The sequence below is a fragment of the Ahaetulla prasina genome, chromosome 2 (assembly GCF_028640845.1).
Source record: "Ahaetulla prasina isolate Xishuangbanna chromosome 2, ASM2864084v1, whole genome shotgun sequence".
In the NCBI taxonomy this organism is placed as follows: Eukaryota; Metazoa; Chordata; class Lepidosauria; order Squamata; family Colubridae; genus Ahaetulla; species Ahaetulla prasina.
The window spans coordinates 169,678,709-169,692,502 of NC_080540.1; the positions used below are offsets into that span (position 1 = coordinate 169,678,709).

The window sequence follows — 13,794 nt, forward strand, 5'->3', positions numbered from 1 at the left end:
TAATATAGCTACTTTCCAATTGTGTATTTAATTATCTTTCTCAATACTGCATAAAACATTTAAAGATCAATAACAACCTTTAAAGATCTCTGGGGGTTAAGCTCAAAATTTTCAAGGGTGGAGAAAATATGGAGCACTGCAGCCCTTAAGACAGGGGTGCAATTCAGCAGGTTCTGACAGGTTCTGGAGAACCGGTAGCAGAAAATTTGAGTAGTTAGGATAATTGCCAAATGCCACCTCTAGCTGGCCCCAGAGTGGGGTGGGAATGGGGATTTTGCAGTATCCTTCCCCAGGAGTGGGGTGGGAATGGGGATTTTGCAGTACCCTTCCCCTGCCACGCTCACCAAGCTGCACCATGCCCAGCAAGCCACGCCCACAGAATCGGTAGTAAAAAAAATTGAATTTCACCACTGCCTAAAGAGTAGATAATTCTGCTATAAACCAATTTAAAACTGCAATGCCTAGAACTGGATATTCTGCTAAATAGGTTCTTGCTTTTTGCATTTACAGTCCTATTCTCTTTCTTCTAATACAGGTAGTTCCCAATTTACAACGGTTCATTTAGTGACTGTTCAAAGTTACAACAGCACTGAAAAAAGTTACTTATGACCATTTTTCACACAATCATTGCAGCATTCCCATGGTCACGTGATCAAAGTTCAGATGCTTGGCAACTGATTCATATTTTTGAAGGTTACAGTATCCTGGGATCATGTGATCCCCTTTTGCAGCCCCTTGGGAAGCAAAGTCAATGGGGAAGCCAGATTCACTTAACAACCACGTTAACCAACATCACAACTGCACTGATTCACTTAACAAGTGCGGCAAGAAAAATCGTAAAACGGGGCACAACTCCCTTACCAAATGTCTCACTTAGCGACAGAAACTTTCGGCTCAATTGTGGTCATAACTCGAGGACTATCTGTACATTGTCTAATGTTCTGAGGATCGACTCAAGTAACCCTGAGCTCCTTGGGAGCAGGCAGGTTTTCACCATAAAGGATAAACAAGAGCATGCGTGGGAAAACTTTAGCCATTCACTCAATAGCATCATTCTTAAAAGGCAAAAAGAAACAAGTAGAACCACCAACACATTTCTGTTAAGAACAGCAATATTAAAAAATAAGTGGGGGGGGGAATCAACCACAGACCCCTTCTGACAACAGAAGAGATCTAAGGGATAAGATGTAAACTTTCTCAGGACACACAAGGACTATTTGTTAGGCCTGTGCTAAAATAAAACGCACACTCAGATTCTGGTGATGTAAAGAGATTTCACATCCTGCTTGAAAGCGAAAGCACGCTGATCCCTTCGCCCTGCTCATGTCAGCACTCTTCTGTCACTCTGACTCACAGGCATAATATTAAATGAATGATTTGTTTCAGTCGCACCAATATTCCTGCCTATGGGGAGGAGAACACTCCTACATGAACATATCCATCACACTTTTCTTTGAACTACAATCCTTGGCTCTCCAAGTGGTCTCCTCTCCAGGGCCAAGCATGCTAGCTTCAGAGCCTAGACAAATTGGCCAATAGCTCACATAAAATAGGACCGACCCGATTGTCTGCAACGACTAAGCATTCTTACTTACCCATCGGATGCCCTGGATCCTTGGGGCATTGTTCATCTGCCCCTCCAGCTGGATCCGATAGCTGCAGCTGCGGAACAAGTGCATTTTTTTCCAAAGCTCGTAGATGAGGTTTCTTTCAGGGATAGGATCCACGAGTCCCGTGGAGAACTGGGACAAGTCTGCAACCTCACCGGGTGGAAGTTCGACATGCCACCTTCCCTGCCCAGTCCAGGTCACCTTTGGGAACAAGAAAAAATAGCTAAGAAAGAACACAGGAACAATTCCTTTTTCCCATCCTGTCAGCCTTAGAGATTCTTCTCGAAAGAGCAGTGTTATTATCACAAGTACACAGGTAGTCCTCGGCTTACGACCACAACTGAGCCCAGAATTTATGTTGCTAAGTGAGAATTTTTTTTAAGTGAGTTTTGCCCCATTTTATGATTTTTCCGGCTACATTTGCTAAGTGAATTCCTGCAGCTGTTAGATTAGTAACACGGCTTTTAAGTGAATCTGGCTTCCCCATTGATTCTGCTGGTCAGAAGGTCGCAAAAGGGGATCACATGGCCCAGGGACGCTGCAACCGTCATGAGCATGAACCAGCTGTCAAGCATCCAAATGTAAATCACATGACCATGGGGATGCTGCAATGGTCACAAGTGTGAAAAATGGTCGTAAGTCCCTTTTTCCAATGCTGTTGGAACTTTGAACGGTCACTAAATGAACTGTTGTAAGTCAAGGATTACATATATACATATACATACAGACACACACACACATATGCACATAGATATATACATATACATACATACATACACATGCATACACACAGATATACAGGTATATATACATATACATATGCACACATATATATATACATACATACATACACACACGCACACACACACATATATGTACAGGTATTATATACATATACATAGGCACACACACACACACATTTATATATATACACATATATGGTACATACATACACACACATACAGGTATATACATACATACATGCACATGCATGCATACACACACACAAATATATGGTATTTTATTGCACTTTAGAGCAGACAAAACTTTTTACTTCTATGATTTTGCCATAGCATTCATTGCGGGAGGAAAAGAACTCAAGAGAAGAATGGTTTGCCCGAAATCCATCTTGTGATAAATAAATGAGAGATCTGACCTGAAAATCTGACCTGACCACGGCTGTTTTGAGAACACTCCTTTTCCATTTAATTCCTATCCGGTATTTTCTTCTATCAACTTTCCAAGCGTTGGACGATCGGGTGGCCACAAGTTCTTTATCACCTCTTTCTCTTCAAGCAGGTTTAATCCCAGCTCCTTCTGTGCCGGAGTTCCGCACCCACCTTCCTAAATCCAGCCGTGAAGAACCGCCGAAAGCAGGAATCTCCCCCCCCCTCCAACCTCCCCAGAAGGTAAACCCACCCTTACCTTCATGTCCGGCGCCTGGTCCTCATTGAGAATTCTGGGCACAGCGGAGCCCGCAGCCTTCGGGAGTCACACGCGACGCTGTGAGGATAGCAGCGAAATGGGATCATGGGCGGGGGGAGTCGTAACAAAGCGCACGAGCGCGACCTCTTTTTTGTTTGAAGTTGCGACCTGGTCGGTGCGTGCTCCTCTTGGAAAAAGGTTTCGCCGGCACGCCCGGGAGCCACCAGGATCTTCTCGCTCTTGGCTTCCTGCTCGTTCTCTCTCTCTCTCTCTCTCTCACACACACACACACACACACACACACACACACACACACACAACAAACACAGCGAGAGGGGTTTGCGTCCCTTGCTTTCGCACCTTCCCTCTTCTGGAGCCGCGGGAGAAGAGCAAAAGTAGGAAAAGCGCCGCCAAGGCTGCCGCCAGGAGAGCCCTTGGCCCGGAGCCCAGAAGCATTCAACTGGAAAAGCCCGGGAGCAACTTCCACCCCACCCCACTCCACTCCACCTCCTCGGAACGTTTCTGGGAGAGAGCTCGAAGCGGCCGCCGGTTTAGGGGCTCCCCTGAAAGCGGCCGGTGGGAAGACAAGGCGCTGCCAGAAGTCATTATGCCGACCCCCCCCCCCCGCCCTGGAGAAGTCCACGGACGCTCAGAAATCAGACCTGCCTCGTTTCTTTGTGAGCCTATCGCCGCCAGAGTGGGCTAGGAAACCACATGCGATTCCTCGTTTCTCTGTTTTGGGCTCCGGCTTCTACCCTGATTTTTCCTCTCAAGAACTCCGTTGTTACCCAACGGGTCGTTTGACACCCACAACCTTCACCTTGCGAGGTTACTGGGGTGAGGGAGGTGGGGGTGGGTCTTCTGTGACTAAGGGAGACTTGAATCTGGGTCCCCTCGGTCCTGTTGGACATTGGAAGCAGTGTATATACACACACACACACACACACAACAAACACAGCGAGAGGGGTTTGCGTCCCTTGCTTTCGCACCTTCCCTCTTCTGGAGCCGCGGGAGAAGAGCAAAAGTAGGAAAAGCGCCGCCAAGGCTGCCGCCAGGAGAGCCCTTGGCCCGGAGCCCAGAAGCATTCAACTGGAAAAGCCCGGGAGCAACTTCCACCCCACCCCACTCCACTCCACCTCCTCGGAACGTTTCTGGGAGAGAGCTCGAAGCGGCCGCCGGTTTAGGGGCCCCCCGGAAAGGGGCGGGTGGGAAGACAAGGCGCTGCCAGAAGTCATTATGCCGACCCCCCCCCCCGCCCTGGAGAAGTCCACGGACGCTCAGAAATCAGACCTGCCTCGTTTCTTTGTGAGCCTATCGCCGCCAGAGTGGGCTAGGAAACCACATGCGATTCCTCGTTTCTCTGTTTTGGGCTCCGGCTTCTACCCTGATTTTTCCTCTCAAGAACTCCGTTGTTACCCAACGGGTCGTTTGACACCCACAACCTTCACCTTGCGAGGTTACTGGGGTGAGGGAGGTGGGGGTGGGTCTTCTGTGACTAAGGGAGACTTGAATCTGGGTCCCCTCGGTCCTGTTGGACATTGGAAGCAGTGTATATACACACACACAACAAACACAGCGAGAGGGGTTTGCGTCCCTTGCTTTCGCACCTTCCCTCTTCTGGAGCCGCGGGAGAAGAGCAAAAGTAGGAAAAGCGCCGCCAAGGCTGCCGCCAGGAGAGCCCTTGGCCCGGAGCCCAGAAGCATTCAACTGGAAAAGCCCGGGAGCAACTTCCACCCCACCCCACTCCACTCCACCTCCTCGGAACGTTTCTGGGAGAGAGCTCGAAGCGGCCGCCGGTTTAGGGGCTCCCCTGAAAGCGGCCGGTGGGAAGACAAGGCGCTGCCAGAAGTCATTATGCCGACCCCCCCCCCCCGCCCTGGAGAAGTCCACGGACGCTCAGAAATCAGACCTGCCTCGTTTCTTTGTGAGCCTATCGCCGCCAGAGTGGGCTAGGAAACCACATGCGATTCCTCGTTTCTCTGTTTTGGGCTCCGGCTTCTACCCTGATTTTTCCTCTCAAGAACTCCGTTGTTACCCAACGGGTCGTTTGACACCCACAACCTTCACCTTGCGAGGTTACTGGGGTGAGGGAGGTGGGGGTGGGTCTTCTGTGACTAAGGGAGACTTGAATCTGGGTCCCCTCGGTCCTGTTGGACATTGGAAGCAGTGTATATACACACACTACCCTGGCTCTTCCGTTTTCCCGCCCTGTTCTTTGCTATTGTCCTACTGTTTTTTTGTACTGTATTGTCCTTTCCTTCCAAACATGATGTGTGTTGTACTCTTAGAAGCAACCTGCAAGACAGGATAGGCTGATTATATGGAGGGCATTGAGCAACATAGGGCCACAGGATGGCAGTAGACTGATTTTTTTTTTAACCCTTCCCAATCGCAATGCTGTTTGCTTTGCTGTGGGATAGCATGTGGTGAACTTCCCTGGTTGTGGTTTACACCTTAGAACCCTGGAAAACATGGTTTATTCAAACAGCTATGGTTAAACCATCACATAGAACGTGTATGAACTAATATACTCAACAAGCTGTACAATAACAGTTATACAGAAGCATCATTGTTACCAATGGTTATTCGCTAATAAATTTAACTTAGCAGTCCATTTACAATCTCTCAGGGATTGTAAAAATCAGAAACAGGAGCAGTTACAAAATGGACTTGCCCTGGCATGTTATGTTCACTTCCTTAATGCAGGAAATAAATTATCTTCCATCAAATTCAGAGTCATTATAATCCCCATTCAGATCAACACGATGGTTTGCAAACCTTATTTAAGTTTGATCGTTAAGTTGAAACTAGAGTCACATGAGCACATAAAGAAGTCACCTAACCGAACCAGTCCTGCTATGAAATGCCACCACCTTACAAGTCAAATCACCCATTGAAATGATGTGATGCCAGCCACAAATCACGGGATTCAGTGATCCCGTGCAGCCCTACACTGACTGATCGGTAAGGTAAATACACAAGCATCAGGTTTCACAACAAAATAAGAGCAACCATTTAGTCCTTTTTCATGCCAGTTTCTTACCATCATGAATGAGATGGGACAGGTAGATTAGACAATTATTACAAGGTTGGCTCCGACACTGATAAAATCTTGGCTGTCAGCTGTATTCAGTTGCTGCAAGGAAGTGGCCAAAGAAACCTGCTGCCTTCTAACCACTGGGATTTTGCCTCTTTGAATTTGTATTCCTCCTTTCCAGGGCTTACATGCTTTATTATTATTATTTCAAGGGTAGCACTTTCTATTATCAAAGGCTTTTACTAGATCGGTTTCATTATAAACTAGATTATAGCCTTTCCTGAGCCCCCGTTCCCGCATACCCCACACACTAAGCCATATAGCATGGCTTACAAATCACAGTGATTGACTTTTGTACAAAACACTAAGCTGATACCAGACAAACTATATTATTGATTCGCCCTGTAAGTAAATATAAATAGCCTAAGAATATTTAGCAGCCCGAGTGAGCTAACAAAAGGGAACATGAGAACAATCCAACTGTTCTCCTACTGCCTGCTCCTGGATCTCAGGAAGAGGAAGAAAAAAACTCTTTTCCATTATCTGCTCCCTGATTTTTTTACTGGAGATGCCCAAGAACTGAATTTCAGATGTTCCACACGTGACGCAGATGCGCCTATTAGAACTGTGGTTTGTTCTAAACAGAAAGCTGCTGTGGTTTTTCTATTGCATGCTGCAGTAAAGAGAGCCAGTTTTGTGTACTGGTGAAAGCATCAGGCTTGAGTTCCAGTTTTGCCGTAGGCATGAAGCCCACTGGGTGACTTTCAGCCAGTCAGTTAAGGTGCTGGTGTCAACTGACTTACATTATCTTTGCAATCACATGTTTAAAAAGTGTTTCTATTTTCCTTAGCTAATAATAAAACATCCCAATAAACATAAATACAGGAGCATGTGGCTCAATTTTTTTCTGGATTAATGGTGCTAAACTACCGATTCAGCTGGAGGCTTTCTTCTTTATCTGATCGAAGAATCTACAGCTTGCTACAGTTTGCAGAGTTTATTTGCAGAAGTTTATCCAGGATAGTTCAGCAACCTCATAAGGCAGGAGTGTCAAACTCAAGGTCGGCCCACAAGGTGCTTAGATTTGGCCCGCAGGGCCGTCCTGCAAACAGCAAAGGACCAGCCCGTGGTGCCTCGTGTGACCCTCCCAAGCTCCATTTTCACCAGCAGGGGGTTGCAGGAGGCCATTGCAGCTAAAAACGGAGCTCACGAGACTGTTTTCGCTGGCAGAGCACTTGGATCACCACAGGCATCCCTGACACGAGTGATGTCAAGCTGGCCACACACACGCCCCCCCCACCTGAGGTCAAACACAACCCTGATGTGGCCCTCAATGAAATCGAGTTTGATACGCTTGTCAGAAGGTAAGAGGTCAATGTTTCACTACTTACAAAGCTGATTCAGTGGAAACACTATTTAAAGAAGCAATCGCTGCAGATTGGAGTATTAGTGGAGGAAATGCAAAAGATAAATAATAAGTGAACTTACAACTTATGTGCCCCTAAAATTTATGCCCACCAAAGTGTGACGTGCGATTAAACAAATCTAAAATAATGGGAATTCAATGCAGCTCCACTGTTGACATCTGGGGCTTAGATTGCACAACATATAACGCATGGTGGGATTTGGTATACTGTGACTTCCTCAACTGAAAGATAGGTTAAGGTGCAGTTATACAGAAGCATCATTGTTACCAATGGTTATTCGCTAATAAATTTAACTTAGCAGTCCATTTACAATCTCTCAGGGATTGTAAAAATCAGAAACAGGAGCAGTTACAAAATGGACTTGCCCTGGCATGTTATGTTCACTTCCTTAATGCAGGAAATAAATTATCTTCCATCAAATTCAGAGTCATTATAATCCCCATTCAGATCAACACGATGGTTTGCAAACCTTATTTAAGTTTGATCGTTAAGTTGAAACTAGAGTCACATGAGCACATAAAGAAGTCACCTAACCGAACCAGTCCTGCTATGAAATGCCACCACCTTACAAGTCAAATCACCCATTGAAATGATGTGATGCCAGCCACAAATCACGGGATTCAGTGATCCCGTGCAGCCCTACACTGACTGATCGGTAAGGTAAATACACAAGCATCAGGTTTCACAACAAAATAAGAGCAACCATTTAGTCCTTTTTCATGCCAGTTTCTTACCATCATGAATGAGATGGGACAGGTTCCTGAATTTCCCAGGCCAAAACAATTGGGGGATGGGGATATTGTTGGAGACAACTTATTTTCCCTTAGTTAGTACAACAGCCACAACAAAGGCCGAATAATGAGTCAAGCAAGAACCCAAACTTACCTTTAAAAGAGACTATGATTGCATTGGGCTGCCTGTAGCTTGCAGAGAATGGGTGTACGTGCTATCCCCAGTGAGTGGTGCAATCAATCTAATCTCTTCCTTTTAAAGGCTGGCCTCCTTTCTTTGAAAGAGTGAAAGATGGGGGAGGCTCAAAGAGACAGAGGGTCCTGAAGAAGGTTCAGATTTCACAAAGGGGAGGGAGAAGAAGGCCAAGCCGGCGAAGCTGCTCTTTTTCAATAGGAGAGGTGGGGGAGGGGTAACCTCCCTGAAAGTCACCTTTGCTAGCCAGGAGCTGAGTTCATCAACTGCAGAAGGTATCGTCCTTAGCTGGAGCTCAACTCAGGTGGATTAAATGCTTTTCTATGCTCAGAGAGATACCCTGTTACCCCCAAAATAAGACCTCCCCTGATAAGCCCAATCGGGCTTTTGAGCGCATGGCAATAAGGCTAAGCACTTATTTCAGGATTCAAAATAAATAAATAAATAAGACAGAATCTTTTTTCGGGGAAACACGGTATGTATATATAATATATATATATATATATATATATATAATGATATATATATAATCAGAGAAGCCATTGAGATAGAAAAACGCCCACACAGCATGAACAAACGAGATGATACCTCCCGCCTACCAGCCATTTGGAAACCCGCCCTTATTGACAAACGAGTCCCTAACACGAGGAATGACACCAGACCCACACTCACGAGGTCCACACAAGATGTCACCACCGCACATCCACCCAGAAAGCAGACTCAAACCCACACTGATCATGAAGCACGACCAAGGACCAGAAGCCAGACCGCAGCTGCAACATTAGCCATTTCAAACCCCTCCAATCCATACATGCAGCAGACTGACACCCACTATGAAGATGTAGCACCACCACAAAGCCAAACAACAGCTATGCAGCTCACCAGCTCAAATCCCCCTGCAACACAGACTAAATTGAGCACAACCAAGCCCCCACCCCAACAGGACACACCCCCAGCCAATCAGAGCACAAAAAAACCTCCATCCAATCAATTAATAGGTAAGTAGTTACATTTTGATTCCAATCACATGAAAAACAGATGTTATCACATTAATTGAATATGAGAATTGTGGGTTAGATGTTTTATTGCAATGCTCATGTTAAACAAAGGGTTAGTACGGTACTTTAAATCAGTTGATTCCCAATAGTTGCTTTCAGGTTTTTGAAATATTGTATTTTGAATTTGCTGTGCTTATATGTATGGCACCATATAAATTGAAATGTGTATTAACTAACCAGTATGGTCCCAATGATTTAACACTCTCCAATTACCTGTGATTATACCTTCTTTAAGGGGTGCTGCACTTGAACAGAAATGAACAATTCAACTTTATAAGGTTCTACAAAGAAAAATTGAAGTAACATATAGTTAAATATTTGGACCATATAATAAAAAAATGGAGTATCCAGTTTTAAATAATCAATGGATCATAGAAAATGAGAAATACGATTTAAAAATAAAATTAATTCACTATAAAATATTTTGTGTTTACTGGAACCCCTCAAAGAATGTTTTAAAAAGGATGGATATTAGGCATCCAATATAAGAAATGTTAAGGTTCTTTAACTCATTTGTCAATAAATTAGACAGGGACTTGTCCAAATAGTCTCTGAGAATTGGATACAATTGAATAGAAGAAGAAAAATTACTATATAATATTTAACTTTTTCACAGAATAATGATTGTTTAACTTTGGATATGTATTTGTATGTGATTTTAACCTCCATACGTTGGAGACAAAGAGTGGAATATGGCAGGGGTCTGCAAACTTGGCTCTTTTAAGACTTTTGGACTTCAACTCCCAGAGTTCCTCAGCCAGCAAAGCTGGCTGAAGAACTCTGGGAGTTGAAATCCTAAGTAAAAACCAGTTCTGAACCTGAATATGGGATAGAAAAAGAGTAGTGAAACTATTTGCCATCATGGCTTGCAGATGCAGTCACAAGTACTGTAGATTTAACAGATTAACAGAGTTGAAAGGATTTCTAGGTCATCTAATCGGATGCTGAAGCTTTTTGCATTCTTCACAAGTTCCCACATCTTTTTACTCCCCTTCTTTAGCTTTGTTCATCTGCCTGAAATACTTTTTAGTACTTCCTTTCCCCGGCCTAACAATTATTAGGCTGGCTGGGAATTCTACAGAATGAACTAGAATCCCAACCTGGCTATCACAACTAATTGACTAGTATGATCCCATTTGAACCAGTGGCTATCACTGCAGCCTGTGACAGTAGCTTCCATAAATGCCGGGCGGTGTGCTATAACCAACATTGCAATATAGGACATGCCCTTGAGAGTTGTAGACTTTTCCAGAGAGGAAAAAGTTGAAATGGAGCTACTAGGACTTGGTTCTCACATTGCACTGAGGTGTAGTTTCTTTGAACTGGCACTATACATAATTCCTGTTCTTGCAGCCTTACACCATGATTTATGAGCTGTGGTGGTGCAGTGGTTAGAATGCAGTATTGCAGGCTACTTCTGCTGACTGCCAATTGCCAGCAGTTTGTTTCTCACTGGCTCAAGTTTGACTCAGCCTTCCAAGGTTGGTAAAATGAGGACCCAGATTGCTAGGGCAATATGGGTCAATATCAAATATGGGTCAACATCAAATTAATATAATTATTACATACTTTTGCTCATATATATGCTTATATGATATTTTGTTGATTTATGTTGATGGTTACTGTTGTGAAAAAATAAAAAAAAATATGCTGACTCTGTAAACCGCTTAGAGAGGACTGTAAAGCACTGTAAAGCGATATATAAGTCTAAGTGCTATCGCTATTTACAGTATATTATGTGAAACATCTCACTGTGTCTCTTTTTTTTTATTATTTGAATTTATATCCCGCCCTTCTCCGAAGACTCAGGGCGGCTTACGTTGTGTTAACCAATAGTCTTCATCCATTTGTATATTATATACAAAGTCAACTTATTGCCCCCAACAATCTGGGTCCTCATTTTACCTACCTTATAAAGGATGGAAGGCTGAGTCAACCTTGGGCCTGGTGGGACTTGAACTTGCAGTAATTGCAAGCAGCTGTGTTAATAACAGACTACTTAGTCTGTTGAGCCCCATTTAACACCTGATGGTAACCACAAATTCTAGTATGAGGTTCTTAGTGCTCTCTGAACTTATTTGTTTTCTTGCAGATGTTTTATTACTAAACTATGTAACATCAGCAGTGCTAGAAGGGAGTGGGGTTTGCTCTTTTAGCACTGATGGTGTTACCTAGTTTTGCCAAAGAAATGTCTGCAAGAAAACAACCAAACTCAGAGAGCACCAAAGACCCCACAGTTCAACCTTGAGCTACAAATATTCTCTTCTATCCTACAAATTCTGATTTAAGACAACAGTTCAGCTCAGCTATCGCTGCTTCTTTCGCTTTCCTATGGATCGGAGAAAGGACTACATAAAGAAAACTTAATGTGCTACGTTAACCCTGGAAGAAGGATAAGAACATAATATAAATAAATCAAACATTTTATAAGAACATAGTTTGTATTTGTTTTTCTAACTTCCGTTGGACATCCTCATCATTGCAGCAAGACTGCTGGGTTTTTTTTCCTTCAGTATTTACCCAGCTGTGAATACCTAAGCCAGCAAAAACTGGGCAGTAAAAGAAAGGATGCCTGTAATTGTCCCATTAAATCAAGCACTTAATTCTGTTCAGTCTCATATGATCAGATTATTTCACAAGCTGTGACTGAATCATCATTAATTGTTTACAGCAGCAGCCAAAAACAGCCCCAGGTAGGTGAGTATTGGGCTTTGCCAGGAAAAACAGAACAACTTGGAAGGAGATGAAGTTTTCAAGCCAAGCTCTTCAAATTGTCCTAAATGAACTGTCATTTTAAAAAAACAAAAAAAACTTCTTATTTGAAGAATACCAGTTTTCCCCCTTTTATCCTGCACTTTTAATCATCGCCTTAATGAACAGCAATTAGCAAGTGGTCCCTCTTATGCCTAAAATGGCCAAAGGTGCACCTGCTGACTTCTACATCTCAAATGGCTGTTTAAAAAGACAGAAGTGGAACAAGCCAGATCTTTCAACTGGTCTTGGCTTCCTGCACCCCCCCTGGGAGCAAAAACGGGCCCTGTTTTGGGCCTAGTAGGCCTCCCTGCAGCCTCCTGGGAGCAAAAACGGGCCTCCGGGGGGGGCACACACCTCCGCACCCCATTTTGGGGCTAGTAGGCCTCCCTGCACTTACCTGGGAGCCAAAATGGGGCTCATGGTGACTCCTGGAAGGGGCAGGGCAGGGAAGAAAGGGGCCAGCCAGAAATTTAACTACTGGTTCGCCCGAACCGGCCCAAACCGGCTGAATCCCACCACTGGTTCAAATGTATCTAAGCAGACACCAGATGAGGAAAAACTGGTCAGGGTTATTGGGGAAAGCCCTGATTTCACAAAGACCATGGTTTTCTTTGGTTGTGTTTATACAATGTCCTGAACTTCAAGCTGGTTTACCGCATACCCTTTGTGGTTAATCTATGGATTAATGCATGTGTCAACCCCCAAAATTACATTTCATTGAGTAAACAGCTACGCGTTAGGCCTGTTGTATGAGCACTGTTTCCCTCTTCGAATCCCCAAACCTCTGCTGGCCTGTAAAAGATGGTGCTTGTTTGCTATATTCCCTTGGATTCCCTGGCAGAATCCAAAAATTCCAAAAACAGGGCGTTTCTCACGCCTTCCTCAAATGCCAATGATTCAATCTAATTCTTCCATGAATTATGCCAGTGAGATTTGAAGTGAACATTTTGCTAACATACTTGAAACCCGCCTCAGTCCAGCCAACATGCAAGAGAGATATTTGTACTTAATTCCTTCCCGAATGGAAAAAGCCTGTTTTCTTTGCTCCCTCCTGCTATAGATAAGAAACACTTCTAGTTTGTTTTTGTTCCCTTGAGGCAGGAGTGGCCTGTTAGCTCTCTTTTCCATGCTCTCTGACCTTGGTGCAGATGCAGAAGATAAAGATCGGGAACAGGGAAGGGGGGCGCTTTTTAATGCTGGTAAGGCAAGGAGTATTTCTGGAAAAAATGGATTCATAATCTTGTAGGGAGGGGGCAGAGTTTCTTTCCATCCTGGCAGCTGGATCAGGCAAGTCACACCTTTATAGAAATGTCTAATTGTGAGAATTTTGAAAACTTCACAAATCTAGATGCTGCAAGCTTGATCAATGTGAACAGTTAGCGAATGGAGCAGGGAATACATCAGATTGATGTTTCTGATCTTTTTAACCCCCATCAAAAAAAAAGCTTGGGGATGCTCGGGAAGTTCGGGAAGTAACGAGGCTGGAGACCAGGGTAGTGACAACAGCTCTTTAATATAGGGTGAACCCAGCAACAGGCTGGGGGAAAAACCTCTCCTTT

At 44.2% G+C, this 13,794-nt stretch overlaps 1 protein-coding gene across 1 annotated transcript in view; it reads right to left on the reverse strand.

Moving 5' to 3' along the window:
• The window catches only part of RAPGEF3 (Rap guanine nucleotide exchange factor 3), a 73,536-nt gene extending 70,025 nt beyond the window's left edge, over positions 1 to 3,511 (reverse strand). The window contains exons 1-2 of the mRNA XM_058169245.1: positions 3,036 to 3,511; positions 1,596 to 1,811 (exon numbers count right to left, since the gene is read on the reverse strand). Coding sequence (XP_058025228.1) covers positions 1,596 to 1,811; positions 3,036 to 3,041 — 222 coding nt within the window. The 5' untranslated portion in view covers positions 3,042 to 3,511. The remainder of the gene's footprint in view (positions 1 to 1,595; positions 1,812 to 3,035) is intronic.
• Between the last annotated feature and the right edge of the window lie 10,283 nt (positions 3,512 to 13,794).